Raw genomic sequence first — 15,429 nt, 5'->3', positions numbered from 1 at the left:
AGATCTATGGTTCTTTAGCAGATGGAACATCTGGCAGTTGAAGGCGTGTGTGGAAAACTAGATTTTCATTTTAGCGCCACACGGGAATTTAATTGTGGAGTCCTGGTGATTAATTGCTATTTTTATTGTATATATTCCCTCACTGTATATAATATACTTTGGAATCATGCAGTTACTATAATTGCATTTGAATTATTTATAGTAATTATAAATAATTACACTAATGTAACATCAAGTAGAGGATAAACACCCAAGGGCGATATGTGAAATCAAGAACCTGTACACTCAGACGAGCAAGAAGAGTTTAGTTCAACAGAGAAGTAACTGAGGAGGGGGAAAGTATGCCTTTTGAAGTTACTTATGTGCTGTAGCATTTTAGTTGCTGATGGCTCCTTCTGTCACCATCACTGTCAAGCAGGGAAGCATTTCTCTGTCCTGTTATACATATGGGTGACTGAAGCATGGAGTAGCTCTGTGTGGTCTCAGGCGAAATACTTAGTGTCTTTAGTGGAGCCAAGGTACTCGGGAAGGGTCTCCAGAGTTTCCATTGAAAATACAAGCCTCTTTTTTTTTAAAGAAAGATCATAACATGAGTCTACCCATGCATTATAATTCAAAGCCATACAAGTTCCATTATGCAGTCAGGTTCATTTGATCATTAGCTGGATCTTTATTTTCTATATGTAGATTTTTGCTGGTAGTTCTTCCCTTTATTTTTCCACTCATTTCATCATAAAAGCCACAGGAAGAAAAGTTGAAGGATAAACTACATATTGGCCTAATGCATTTGGACTAGAGTATGCCATTCAACTGAAAATCCATGTGTTAAAGAAGGGCATATTATTCCAGTCTGCTCTGTTTTGAAAGTGTACTGTTAGATGAAAGGTAGACATATGAGCCTTGTGCTGAAAGAGACTTACTGCAGTCACTTAAGGCCCTTGATCTAATTAATGGTGAGGTAGCGTGTTGAGGAAGTCCAAGATAAAAAAAGGGAAAATACCTTAACAGTTGATTTTGTGACTTTCAAAGTCTGTAATAGTACTTCAAAAAAGTAAGAAGGGATGAGGACAGATTTAAGTCACTAAAAATAGAAAAAATTGGCCTGGACTGGTTGCTTGTTGCCTAATCCAATTTTACTGCTTGTATCTGCAATTGAGTTGCTTCTGTACTGAGAAGTCTTGTCCTTTATCCTTGGCCTCTGCTTTCTGGTGCCAAGAGCAGCATGCGTTTTTGACTGGTATAAAGTACAGATCTCAGAGTGCTGCTTTGTTTCAGTTTGCCCTCTCAAGATGCCCAACTTGAGCAGGCTGTGCGTCCCTTGCCCCAAAATCACTTCTTTAACCTTCTCTGAGGATGGTTTTTTAACAGCTCATGTTGGCACTGTGAGTCAGTTTGGGCAGAGCTTGTTGAAATGCTGTTATGCAGAGAGGGGTGGGGTTTTGCAAAGGTGGGAAGAATTGCCAAGACTGGTGAAATGTGGGAGTGGGGAGAGTAACAAAGGAACGATGAAAGATGTCCTAGAGAATTTTGCAGTCTCAAGGCTGAATACTAAGGCCAGCTGTAGATTCCTTTTGGTACTACGTTAAAATCTTATGCTGGCTTGCATAAGTCAATGTGGATATGAGTTAGACCTGGAGAGTGGAAGAGCAGTGTGGCAGTGTAATGCCTCCTGCTCTGCTTCCTGATGGGACAGCTCACCTCCTGTCTCATCATGCAGTTAGCTGGTTGAGTGGCAAAGCTGTAGCAGTGAATACTTTCCTAGTCACTACTGATGAGATAATGTTCATGGTGTTTGCTTTTCCTCGTGAGGAAGCCCCAGGTGGGTGGATGACTTGGACTTGGGGAATAGACAGCATTTCTTGCGTGTCAAGGCAAAGGAACTTGTGTCTTTTGCACCTCTGCATGAACTGGAAATAGTTTCTGTTACATCTGGTCTGAATGCTCCAAGTCCATGGAAACTACAGCTTTGGTGAGGAGGATGCTATAGCACTCTCAAGTACTCTCACTGAGAGCTGAGCTCTTCCACTGCAGTTCTCACCAGCACACAACAGATAGTTTTATGTCTCTGGGCTTGCTGTGGTGAGGATACCCACTGGTACTAAAAGTACAGGTGTGACTCTTTTCATTGGATATGATTGGATTAATTGCAACAAGATAATGCTTCAAGTGAGGAGACCTAAATGATCTTTTGAACCAGGAATGTTCTGAGTCATGACTGATGATGTACTGAGTAATCCTGAATGTATATCCTTGGTAGTATATTGGAGTGGCAGTTGTCTGCTCATTTTGGGCTTTTTTTCTGCTTTGTTTGCCCTTGTTTTGTTCAATAAGGTTTCAGCATATAAATACTTTCAGTGTTGCAGAAATGGTTGTTGTGGTTTTTTTTTTTACATTAAAAAAATATGTGAAAACTCTGTAGAGGAGGTTGTTTTGGTTTTATTCTGCCTAGAATTATCTTGGAACTCTCATTTCTGGGGAGGATCCTTGGAGCTCCTTTGGATTTGTGTTTTTGGTGATTATCTATAAAACTAAACTGCACTGTTTAGTTTTTTGTCTCACAAATGAGTGAGTTAGAATCCTGTATAGGAATGTTTGTCCTTGGTGCATGCACATGAATGTGAAGTATGTGTTTGTGGAATGGGTAATGTACTGCTGCTTTAGATGGATAGTGGGAACTTCACAATGAACAGCTATTTTTAAAAGGCTTTTTTTGTGTGTGTGAATATTATAGGTAGTTCACCAGCCTTAGGAGGATGTACAGTCTGAGAATAACATAATAACATAATATTTACCTGACCACAAAGATAATTATGTTTAGTTTAGGATTAAAGCTATATTTGTAAAATATATGTGTCAGATCCTTTTAGAAGATGAATTCATTCTCATCGGCAAAGTGGGTTTTTTTTAATTGTCTTGGCTAGAACATGTGGGAACTGTGTAGTTTCTTATAGGACAATCTGAACCTGAACATTTTGCTGTCATGTATTTTGTGTGTTGGTAAGAATGAAGAAGTTGCTTGGTTGCATTTGGCTTTAGTCTTGCTTATTTTGATTGCTATTTAAATATCAAAGAAATAGAAACTGAAAACTAACAGCTCAGCCCAGCCCCTCTTCAAGTAGAGTATTAGAGTTGAAAGTTGTTTACACTTTTAAAAGCAGAAAGCTTTTAAAGCATTACTGACTACATTTACGAACATCCCTAAAGCATTCTTTGAAATTCTGTTTGAAAGGATAACACTCTAGATAAAGATCATCAGGAGCCTGTTGTGCGAGGGGGACAGTTAATTTCAATCGACTTTGGAAGAGCAGCAGGCAGCACTATATAGCCGTCTTTAAAAGCAATAGATACAGCACCGTAATTTACTTTGAATGACTGCTTGCTTTTGCAGTATCTGCTGCTTCTTAGAGGATGTACATGGGAATATCACTGTAAGGAGGGAGCTAGCTTTAAGGAAAATATCACACGCCATACTGACTCCACCTGGGTGAGCAGGCATTGCTTAGGCAACTCAGCACAGAATATTTTTAGTTGTTTTTTCTATTCGGGAGTATCACTGATAAAGTGGAGATTGCCACACTGATGCAGGGTGTATCCTGCAAATTGGAAAGTTTAGAATCTATAAGAATTTTTTCAGTGCATTTGATCAGTTGGAGATATGAGTAGATTATTGCCTATGTGATATCTACAATAGACGTGGGATTTTTGCCACTCTAATAATGAAGAAGCATTAAAAAAATTTTAGTTTGCTAGCAGTTGGGTAGTCTTTAGGTTTTCTGTGAGATATTACTCTTATGGTTATAATCATAATCCTTTAACTTTGACCTCAGAAGGACTTAAGAACATGAAAGGTAAACTTGCAGATTATCTGTTAATATTAAGAAATTTGATTATACTTACTGATGTTTGTAATTAGTTTTGTAAAATCAGGCTAAAATTTTGTGCCTGAGACATACATGATCCTTAAAACTTCTCGATGACCATGAAATTATATTCTTCAGAGACCACATATTTCATTGGTATTATTCCACCTCTGACAGTTTCTTTTATTCTGGAAGTAATTTCTGTGTAAGGGAGAGGGAGAAGAGAGACTGTTCCTAAGTATTGGTGGATCTATTTATTGATGAAAATGGAAGGTGCAGGCTCGTAGAGTCACTTTGATCTTGGAAGCTTGATTGGTTTTGTTTTAGGAATATTCTTTATCTGGAGAGACTGTCATCACCAAAAATAGTCATTAGAGGAAGATCCAGGATTCTTATCATTCCTAAGTACACAATCATTCTTTTCTTACTACTGACGCTATTTCAAGGAATCTGTAAATCTATAGAACAAACCTGGACTTGTTATTGAAAATTGTAGGCGGTGTATTTGGGTGTGACAGGAATGGCTGATTTCAGTTTGATTATTAAGTAGTATTTTTGATGATAATCCAGACTATTTTAAAAATAGAACTAATGAGAAAACAGCTTCCAGCATGTATGTGATAGCTTGGAGTTTTTCTGTGTTAATACTGAATTATAGTAGGCCTTACATTTTTCTTGAGCACTTCAGAAATAAAAGAAATAAAATGCTCGCCATATGAAGTAGTTGGAGTTCTGTCTTTGTTGACTGAGGCAGCCCTTTAAGTATATTTTGGATGACAAAATCAATGCTAAAGTGTGTATTCAGTATACAGTTGTGTTGGACTACTGTGTATTAAGTAGAAAATTACATGTATGAAATGTCTCCTTATTCCAGGAAAGACATCGGCGACTGATGCACCTGATGAACACAGAGGTCACTTCTCTCAGCAGACCACCCTTAACAAAGGACTTAGCAAGTCTATGGGATTTCTGTCCATTAGAGGAACACAAGACGAAGAAGAGTTTTTCCAGGGCATTTCTGCAGATTATAACTCGGGACAGGAAGATGTTTTCTGTCCTCATAGATGTAAAACCAGTGAGTTTGAGAAAAAAGGTCACCTTCATACAGATGTCCCTCCCAAAAGGAAAATATGGGCTTCTTCCACAGATTTGCTTTGCACTACTGACAAGGCAGCTGAGAGGAACCATGCTGGAGGCTCTCACAGGCACAGCCATCAGTGTGAAACATTTACAGTACGGACTTCTACTACTACTAGAAACAAGGAAGCAAGGTACTCTGATGGGAGCATAGCACTGGATGTCTTCGGACCACAAAAACTGGACCAAACGCGCCATGTGCCTGAGACGTCAACTTCTGCAGCAATATCAAGTGCCTTTGACAGGATAAGAGAGAGACAGAAGAAGTTGCAGCTTCTGAGGGAAGCTATGAATGTAGAAGGTTGGTGAAGCTTTTTGATTTTCTAAATATTCCAGTCATCAAAAAAAGTGTTCATTGTGATAAAATTGAGTTCTCTTGTAGCAGCTCTTGAAACTGCAGAGATCTTTGCTTTGTCTTTTTCACATAGTGAAATCACTGAAGCATCTGTTGCCAATGAAGATAAATGTGCTTGCCCAGGTTGTTTACTCAGTGAGAATAGTTGATCTCTGTAAGTCAACCAGTATCAAGTTGATCAATTAAAATTAGAAAGAAAAAAAGAAGTTGGTAACAGCTTGTTGTCAAATAATTTTCCTTGAAGGAAGATCCTCATCTCCAGCCATTAGTGATGAACTTATGCTACAGAGGAAAGGCAGAATTTCATCTCCAGATCTCTCAGTTTTTGTGCTGTATAATTCCAGACTTAAGCCCTTAAATATGAATTTTTTAGGGGCCTCATGTTCAGGTCTTTACTTCAGTGGGAATACTTGACAACAAGTTCCATCAGTTCATGACAAGAATGCATGGGGAAAAAACAAGTCTTTGTAGTTGTTCTGTGGAACAACTTTCTTTTTTACAAGTTTTTTTTAATAAGTTTTGTGGAACTTATAAAATTATCTTTGTACATAACCCTGTTAGTGGAACTGCATATTGTTTGCTTTGTAAATGTGATGTGATTTGCAGGGGTTGTAAGTTTGAGACAGTTGGATAGAAGCTGAGAGCAGAGCTGGATCCTGCTTGTGCTGAGCGAAAAAGCATAACTTGGTCGTCTAAGGTATATGATATAAGAGCTGTATGTACAGAATGAAGTCAGTCATTTATTCAAAAATCCATACGTTTGAAAGCCCATGACTGCCTGCCTTGTTGTGTGTCAGAAGTAACTGTGTGAAAACACACCCTGCTTTGGCCTCCTTTTTCTGCCTGAGGTGTAAACACCTCCTTATTAAGGAGAGATGATAAAGCCTTTTGTCAAGGTTGAATTTCTAAAAATGCCTGCTCATGCCCTTTGTGGCCACCTTGGGAGATGCTTGTACTGCAATTAGCATGGCAAGCCAGTTCTTTCCTATGCATGTGAGCCTTTTGCTCCAGAAAGGAGGAGTGTTACTGGAATGGCATAGGCAGTTTAAAAAGCTGCTGTAATTTCTGTGCAGCTGGAGTTCTTTAGTGCTATCAAATTAGCATCTTCCAATGAGAGTTATAATGTGAAGGAATGAACACAGGTGAAAGCAGCACTGTGGAGATAACATTGTTTATCTCTATAGGAGATGTCTGAGGTACAGGGAAGGTTAGTTGGGTTTTGGTATAAGAGTCTGAAATCAAGGGGGACCATCTCAAGTATGTGAGTCAACTGGGACAGCTGGAGATAGGCAGCTGACAAAGTTTAGGAGGAGGCCACTCCCAGTATTGGGAAAGCTCAATAGCCTTGTTGTTCAGGAGTGCAGCTTTGTGCAGGCTTGTGTTGCACAAGAGCAAAACCAAAAGCGTGGCCAAACCCATTGATGAGCAATGGGTTTATCATTCTCATTCAAGCAGATTGGGAGATGGCAGAAAACAAAACATGCCCGTGCCTTGAAAACTGAGATAGGTCAGGTGTATGAAACTACTCGATTCATAAAGGGAATGGGTGAAAGTGCAGTCAAAGTAAACTGGGAACTGGGATTTAATAGTCACAGAAGCTGAGTGACAAATGGGTACAGGGAAGATTGAGGCAATAGCTAATGACTCATTGCCCATCCTTCTGAATTCACAGTCACTACTTGATAGAAAAAAACAAAGATACTTTTGCAGCAGATAGCTGGGTTTCAGAGTTTTCTACTTTCAAGGAAGGTACATGTGTTTCGCTCTTGAATTGAAGTTAAGAGTGTATACTTTACTATTTTATTTTAGGCTCTCCATTGTTGGCGTGGTTTTGGTCAGTTAACTACTTAAAGAAAAGTCTGGGACCAGAACCTAGTGGTGAATATGAACTTTTAATGAGAGGCAGTTTAAAGTATATTTTAGTAAGATGGATGACAAATACTTTTTCACATAGAAGTTAGTTGCTCTTATGTTTTATAGGGCTTGAGAAGCCTGACTGGAAGTATCTGTTCTGCCTTAGTGAGCAAATTCTTGAAAGTCTTAATACATGAAGTCTGTTAGTCTAAGACTTCTTTCCCTTTCATTTTCCTTTTTTTGTTCTGTGTTTTACCATTCCTTATCTCACATTTTCTTTACAACAGACAAGTCCCTTGAGATCTTTCATAAAGAGTCATTTGCTAGTTTCATCTGTCAAAGAAATGAACAATACAGTCTCGAGTGTTTTTGTGCATTGCTGTTGTATGCAGTTTTGAAGCACTTAGTAGGTAGAAAGATATTTCCACGTGTCAGTGTCAAGTGTGTGTGGAATTGCTCTTCTGACATAAACCCAGCCTAGCTGAGAGATATGAGGAACTGTGTGGAAAGCTGTGGTGTAAAATATGTCAACTGTCTTGATAAAGGTAGTGGCAGTTTCTTGGACAGTGCTTGTGATGCAAGAGTATCCTACTACCTACAGCTGGTGGTCACATAGCAGATAGGGGGGCACCAATAGAAGCAGTGGAAAGAAGTCCACAGAAAATGACAGCAAATACTGTTCTTTCTCTGTGTCTACAGCGTGACTTCAAACAAGGGGTAAGGAAAGGAAAAACGGAGAAGGAGAATAAGTTATTTTGTAAGACCACGTAGTTTGGAGTGAGGGTTCAGTTCAGGTTGGAGGGGGAGGAATGAGCAAGGAGTCATGGTAAACAGGGTTATTTATGGTTGGCTGTAGTAGAAAGGACACAATCAGCCTTCTTTTTCGTAGGTCTGGGGATATTTCCAGTTCACTTGAGCCCAGGTCTAGGTCACAGTTAAACCTGTGTAAATTGTATTAAGCCTCTGCTTTTGGCCGTACGTTGTTTTTCTGTTTTGGAATTTGAAGTGACATTGGATTCTCTGTGGGTTGAACTTGGCCAGATAAAACTTCCCTCAAACTACAAAGGAATTTAAGTGACATGTGGCTTATTTTTCTTTAACTTATTTTGGGTTAAGCTGGCAAACTTTTTTGTTATTCGTAAAACCTTAAGGAGCTGACTGCCTTGGAAAAAGAAAATGTTCTTATGCACAGGCTCTGGTTTGCCAAGCTTTCACTCAGAACAGATTTTTACAATCCAAATTATAAACTCATGAAAAAGCAGAGTTTATAGTGGAAAGAATGACAGAGGTTTAATTACAGCTGTGCTGTAGTACTTTGTAGTGAGCTGCAGACCATCTGAAGTGCACTATAATCTGCTGTCAGAACATCTCAGATTTAGCCTCGCAAGCCTTCCAGTGTCATTGCAACTGCCTTGCTCTTGAACTTGCTGTTTTATAATAATCTGCTGTACAGTTTCAGGCTTGAGGTTGTTTATCTCTTGTCTGTTGAAGATGATCGTTTATGATTAGGTGCTACTTAGTCAGATAGAGGCAAGGGAAAGAGCCTGCTATTTGATTTCAGGTATAGACAATTCTGATCACTAAGAACAGACTCCAAAAGCATGTGTTAATCTTGCCAGGAGACGGGGGAGTAAGTTCTGCATCTTTGCTGTTTTGTTCACTCTTGTTTTGTTATGGAGGTTTTGTGAGATTAGACAGAATTATTTAGAGCTGTGAAGTTGTTAAGTGTTAAACCCAAGCAGTTTACCTTACCAGGAGAGCAGATTTTGGTTTTGTTGTTCTTTTGAAACTTGGGAATTGTTGCTTGGCACCGGCTGATAGTGTCCTGTTTCAGAGAGAAAATAACATTCTACCGTTTTCATTTTGCAAGCCTGCCTTGTCCCTCAAGAGCGTGAGAGTGTCATCTATTCTCCCTTGCTCCAGCTTTCTTCTCACCCACAAAACTGATTCCTTGTTTATCTCAGACCTACCTCCAAATGGCACAATAGTAAGGCCTTGTATGGTGGCCTTGTATGAATCTCTCCTTTTGCGTAGGCAGCTCCCTCTACCCTTGTTTTGAGTGTATGCATAATTCAAAGTGAATGGGTTTATTAGTTGAGCGAATGAGTATCTTTTTTTTTAATTCAGATTTGTTTATGAGGATGTTGTAAATGAGATGCACGAGGTAGCAAGACATAAAGATTGCCTGTGTCGTGTTGGGATACAGGAGCACAGAACCAGTTAGGAGACTAGTGATGTAGTTGGCTGTGGGTTGAAATAGCAGACAGGGTGGAAAAAGATTTCAGGATACCAAAAAAGCTGATCTTGCTGAAGCTCTGGAATGCTGAATCCAGGAATGGGGGTAGTTTGGTAATATTCTTAAGCCTTTGTTAAATGTTTTTGCAGTTGGGAACCAGGTGAATACTAGAGCCTCAAGTTGTGTTTATTCCTCTTTTTACCTTTTTTTTTTCCCACTGAAATTATTAAGTCCTCAGGTTTTGGAGTTTTTTGTCCATTTATTGCTCTTGGTTCATACAGTCAGCGAGAAGAGACAGTAATATTCCATGTTTCTAGAGGCGGGTCTCTGCCTCCTAAGTCTTCTGTGTCTTTTTCTCACAAAACTGTTTTCATTAGCTACCTGGAAGACTTATCTTAACCCCATTTATAAAACTCCCATATTATGACAGCCTGTGTTTAGCTGGGAAAGTTACAGCTAAGGATACTCTAAATGCCTGGGTTTGAAAAGCTCTCTTAGTTTGAAGTTGCATCTTTGAACAAGGAAGAATTTCTGCAGGTAATCAGGCACCTGTTGGTAGCAAATTTATTCCAGCAAATTAAGCCCCAGAGATTTGAATTTGGGAGCCTCTGAAGAAGTGGGTTAAATGGAAGATTGGATTTAGGGCAGAAAAAGGAGTAGCAGCTTTACAAACTTACTACTGTAAATTCAATGAAGTGTGCATACCTTCTTTTTTGTCTTGAATTGAATGTACTCAGTTCATGTGTGGGCCATGGGAGTCATCCTCAATGGTACATCTGTTTGCATGTGAAAGCAAAGGAAGGTGCAGTTTGCACATGTCTCAGGATCATTGTGCTGCAGTATGATTTAAATTCAGTGGTGGCACAATGGATTCTCATGTGGTTGGTATGCCTGGTAAAGATAAGGTTCAGGTTGAACAGTATTCAGAAATCATACTAAGGAATCTGAAAGTTAGGAAAATGGCCTGGTACTATTTCAGTTGGAAAACTTCAGTTGTTAATTCTACTGGGGCTACAGCAATTGGCTTTTCAGGGAAAAAGAAAGATGTTTGTGGGATTTCTCTAAAATATAAGTACTCTGGCATCAGCCACTATTATTTTGTTCTGAATTACATAGCTTAACATCAGGTAATAAAACAGCTCTGACAATTCTATAATTGCACAGCAGTATGGCATCCATTTTATCTCATCTGTTGAGCTTGCAGCAGCTCACACAGTCTGGGATTGTCAATTTTTAGTCAACTTTATCAGTTGGATAAAACATTTAAATTAAAACAAGCAAACAAGTTTATGGTACAAACTCTCAGTTTGTGCCTGTGTTCATTTACATACCTTACCCTAGATGGCATGATCCAGATCCAGAAAAGAAGGGTGTCTTTCTGAGGACAGGACCCTGAGTTCTTTCCAAACCCTGGAGTTGTTGTGGTTAATCTTGCTGTTTTCCTTTTCATCTTAGCACTAAAGATGTGTGTTTTCTGCAGTTTTACAAGGCTACTTTTCTCTCTATAGATTAGATCCTGCTATGCCCTCTGCATCAGATGTCCATTAGGCTCCCTGGGGATTTACCTGGATAGCTGGTGACTTGGGCTGCATGTGGAATACAGCTTTTTCATTTAGAACATGGGTGGTGGAAACCTTGGAGGTTAAAATGCTCCCCTGAGAGGCTTAATGGATCTGTTTCCTTTGACAGTTGTTGGATGTAAATCCTTACCAGGGATTTGATCTGGATCTCTTATGTTCTTCCTGTTAAACCTATGCTGCCTTGCGTAATTCAAGCTTTCTTATATGAAAAGAGGAAAAGGAAAATTGATTAAACTCTTGGGAAAGAAGCAAGTCTTAGCCTCTCCTAAAGGATAGTTAATGTGTTTTAAATGGTATTATCGTACACTCTCCTGTAATAGAGACACCCACCAGTAAACCTCATAGGGCACACGAGAGCTCCCTCCCTGTCATGAAACTGTCGGTTTAATTCTTCCACCTTCTCTGTCCAGCCAGTAATAATTCTGTAATGATGTGTATTTGAAAACCTGGGTATCTAATGTGACTCGTGTTCAGGATAATGAAATTCCAAGCTAAATGTAGTTCTCTGATTTCTGTTGAAGTTGGCTGAGGTGAGGCTTTCTGTAAATTACTTGTCTGGGCTTGCATGTCTTGCCTTGCGTAAATACTGTGTTTTGTTACTCTGTGCTGCGTGAGGTGCCTGTAGGGTTGTGCTCTGCTGCTTTTGATAGGGAGTTTGAATAAAAACACCACTGCAGCACTAAGCAGCACAGAAACAGATTCTTCAAGTTGTAATGCTTCATTTACCTTTGCATTGTGGTGCTACCACGTGTTCACTTAGATTATTAGTACAAGTTTGATATATTTATTTGAGTTACAGACTCTTAAAGCATGCTTAAACTCAGGTTTCATTTCCCACTGAAGTATGAAATGGTTCAAAGTACAGTAAGAGACTGTAATCCAAATACTGAAGTGTTAAGAAGGGTAACTGATTGAATTAGTTTTGCTACAATGTGTTTGATGTTTATGGAAGTTAAATCAATTCTGAAGTCTCTCTTCAGTCACCAGAAATTGAAGAAAACCCAAACAAACAAGGAACCAAGACAACAAACCAAGGCCATTCAAAATTCCCAGGGAAAATTGCAAATATGGGAGACAGGTTGTTTTGTTGTTGTCTTTAGCTTTTTTTGATATTGTCTTGCAGCTTCTTCCCAGCCAGACAGGTTAGAAGTTTGTCCTCATTTTTGAAAATTCTGTATCAAAAGCTTAACTTTAATTTGATCCCAGAACTGTAACTTTGTGACCCTTGAAAAAGCCAGTTCTTAATTAGAAGTTTAACTTGGATGTGATCCAAGTGCCTTCTTTGAAGTTAAATCCTAATATAATATGTTAGAATTGAGGAGAACTTGCTGGAGGAGACAAGAGAGCATAAATTATTTGGGTAACTTTGTGAGCATTATAGATAAAATAGTCTCAATATTTACATTTTAATTGAGTATTTGCAGGTCTGCAGTGCATATTCTGTTCATGCCCTAGAAAAGATTGTTTGGTTAAGAGGAAGTACAGTGTTGGGGGGATGTGTAGGAGGTGTACATAGACATAGACCAGCAACAAACTGGAAGGCAGTTACAAAAGAGAAGATGCCCCCAGCAGCAAACAGTTCACATCTGTATATATTTTCTCTACACCAAGCAAAGTGAAGAAAAATCTAGGGCATTTACGTGGAATTTCAGGATGTAGCTTCCAAATTGCCTGTAAACTTTGCTTGACAGTCATCAGTGCAGCCCTGCATGGAAAGGTTGTACAATGCCTCCAGCAGATGAGAAGAATACCTTTGCTTGCATTACTGAGTTAAGTTGTATGGTCTTGGTTAGGGAGAAGGGTGTGACAAGACAGGAGGGTGGTCCTCTCCTTGTGAATGCTGGGATAATAGGTTTGAGCCTAGTTGGGACTTCGGTGGAGGTCTGTGAAGACAGTGAGATAAACAGTGATTGGAAATCTTACTTTATGTTTCTTGGCTCATGGACTTGCTCCTTGGCCTACAGCAGGACACCAGCTCCTGCTAACAGGGAGTCAGGGGAAGTCAAACACCCTGCAGAGTCACGGATCACACCACCATGTACAAACACTTGTCTCATGTTTTAACTGCCTATTTCTGTTTTACCACATTACTTTTTTTTTTCCCCAAAATTTTAATGTCTTGGAGAACCAGAATGTAGCCATAATTTCTGTGCAATTTGAGACGCCTAGGCTGCTGACTAAGTGGAAAAAAATAAATCTGTTTAAAGTCTCATGTCATATTTTATTGTTCCCTTTCCATCATCTTGCTTCAAAGTCGGTTCAGCAGACTTGAAAAACCTACAGCTAATAAAACTACTGGGAAGCAAGAGATCTGGTTCTAGTTAAATGTTTTGGTATTGTAGCCCCAGTATCGTGTTTGGATTGATGCCTCACTTAAAGGGCTGGGAGCAGTTTAAAAATAAATCTCCAAAAGCTACCCACTGAATTTGGTTTTTATTTCCCTTGTTAGGCAAGTAATTGCTAGACTGGGGGTAGATTTCTTTGTTGTAAAATCCAGAATGCTGAAAGAAGCCATTGTGAAAGATTGAAGCAACCTCACTGCTCCCACACCCCTCCACCAGTGAATTCTCTTCATCTTGCTGTAGATTAGTTTGCATATATGCAAACCATATTGCTCATTTCTGAGAGTAATGTGAAATGTTAATTGGGTTTTATGCTGCTAAACTGTGCATCTGGGGTGGGCTGCTGGGAGCTGTTGGTTTCATGGGTTCATTGGCAACTTTGCTTGCTTTTCCCAGTTTTCTTAAAGAATCCCTGCACAGCTCAAGTGAGCTGATCCTGGCTGTTGAGAAGGAAGGTTTTGAAAACAGATAGTCCAAAGTGAACATGAACAAGTCTTCAGTCTTGTTCTACTGCATTATCTTATATCTTTTAGTGCTTTTTTCCTATTTGGAATTTTCCCTGCGAAGTCTAAATGAGTAATATTGTTGACTAACTTGTTCTCTGACCTAACACAAATTATGCTGCAGGTTTATTGTTCTCTCCGAATTTTTTACCAGGTGTTTTGTTTTCTGGATGTGGGAAGTTGGAACTTCCAATTTCTTTTTTGCAGCCTCCAGACATACCTGCTCATGTATTCCCCATTTTGTATTCTTGCATTGTATGTTCCTTGCTGTAGTGACTCACACTTGTTTTCACAGCAGTTACATGTGTTTTTCTCTGTATCATCACTTTTGTTTTCAAAAACATGAACTGTAGTCAGACCAGAAGCAGCCTTCAACAGAAAAAGACACCAGAAGTTTTCTCTGACTTTGACAGTGAAGCATTGGTATTCTGAAGATTGCTTCGTGTTCTGCTTTTATGCACATTTTTTGCTTGTTTGTTGACTTGTGCCAAAGTTCTGGGAGATTGTTGCAAATGTCAAGTACATGCCCCCTTCTGTGGAATCCTGTGCTCCAGTATGTTATTTTAATAATCCCCTGAGAGTAGGAAGTGAGACTGCTGTATTGATTTCTCATCACATCAGTTTAGCTGTTCTGGTTAATTAAATATCCTCTAGGGGTTTACTAATTGATTGTTAATCATATTTTGTGGATGTCAAAGATGAGCTGTATATTAATTTTCCAGTGCCTGCTTTGTCTGTGTGGATATTTTTCTTTTTTACATCATGAAGAAACCAGGCACCAAGTTATGGTAGTTGCTTTACATACTGGAGGTGCACGTCAAGTGTTTATATCAGTTTTGTTTGCAGGAGGGGTCCATTTTTGTCTTGGGTTTTGTTGGGGTTTTTTAAAATATTAGTTTTAACTTCGAAGTGATGATGAGAGAGAAGTTCAGAGGAGGTGGCTCTGTTAGGATAGCCAAGAGGGGCCTGGCAGACCACAGAACCCTCAGACTACAGGAACAGGATGGAACTGCACAGCAGTGTTTGCTTTTAGACTCCATGGCCCCAGATGGGCATTTTAACATGTTTTGAAAAATATTTTTAAAAATTTCAAACGTTCATTTGTGTTTGATTTTTGCATATCTGATACCCTGATTTAAACTTTCAGAGCCTTTGAGAAGGTACAAGTCTTATCACAGCGACGTTTATAGTACTTCAAGTGAAAGTCCATCTGTTATTTCTTCGGAACCAGATTTCAGACAAGGTAAGACCTATGTTTAAAAAAGGGAAAAAACCCCCACCAAACCAAACAAACAGACAAACAAAAAACCTAAAGAAAAAAGTTCAAGATGAAAAACAGACCCCAAAAGTATCAAGTTCAGTCTTTAGTAGGAGGCTCGATAATTACCACTGATACAAAGTTGTAAGATGATGTAATTACAACATTGTGTACAGATCAGCATAATTGTCAGTCTGTTCAGAAATGACTTTGACATTTAGCACTCTGGGAGGGAACTTGGTAGGAAAAGCTGGAAATGGTTAACTTTTTACTAGAGTGGTTTTTTTAAACTTCATGCTGTCTT

General features: G+C 39.1%; 1 protein-coding gene across 2 annotated transcripts in view; it reads left to right on the top strand.

Moving 5' to 3' along the window:
• The window catches only part of PTPN13 (protein tyrosine phosphatase non-receptor type 13), a 117,580-nt gene that overhangs the window by 52,760 nt on the left and 49,391 nt on the right, over window positions 1-15,429 (top strand). For both annotated transcript variants that reach the window (XM_027721110.2, XM_039391028.1), the window contains 2 exons: window positions 4,735-5,298; window positions 15,015-15,110. In XM_027721110.2, coding sequence (XP_027576911.2) covers window positions 4,735-5,298; window positions 15,015-15,110 — 660 coding nt within the window. The remainder of the gene's footprint in view (window positions 1-4,734; window positions 5,299-15,014; window positions 15,111-15,429) is intronic.

This window comes from Pipra filicauda, unplaced genomic scaffold, assembly GCF_003945595.2.
Source record: "Pipra filicauda isolate LSUMZ 115617 unplaced genomic scaffold, ASM394559v2 scaffold8_size5757611_pilon, whole genome shotgun sequence".
In the NCBI taxonomy this organism is placed as follows: domain Eukaryota; kingdom Metazoa; phylum Chordata; class Aves; order Passeriformes; family Pipridae; genus Pipra; species Pipra filicauda.
This window is presented reverse-complemented; position numbering and strand designations above follow the sequence as displayed.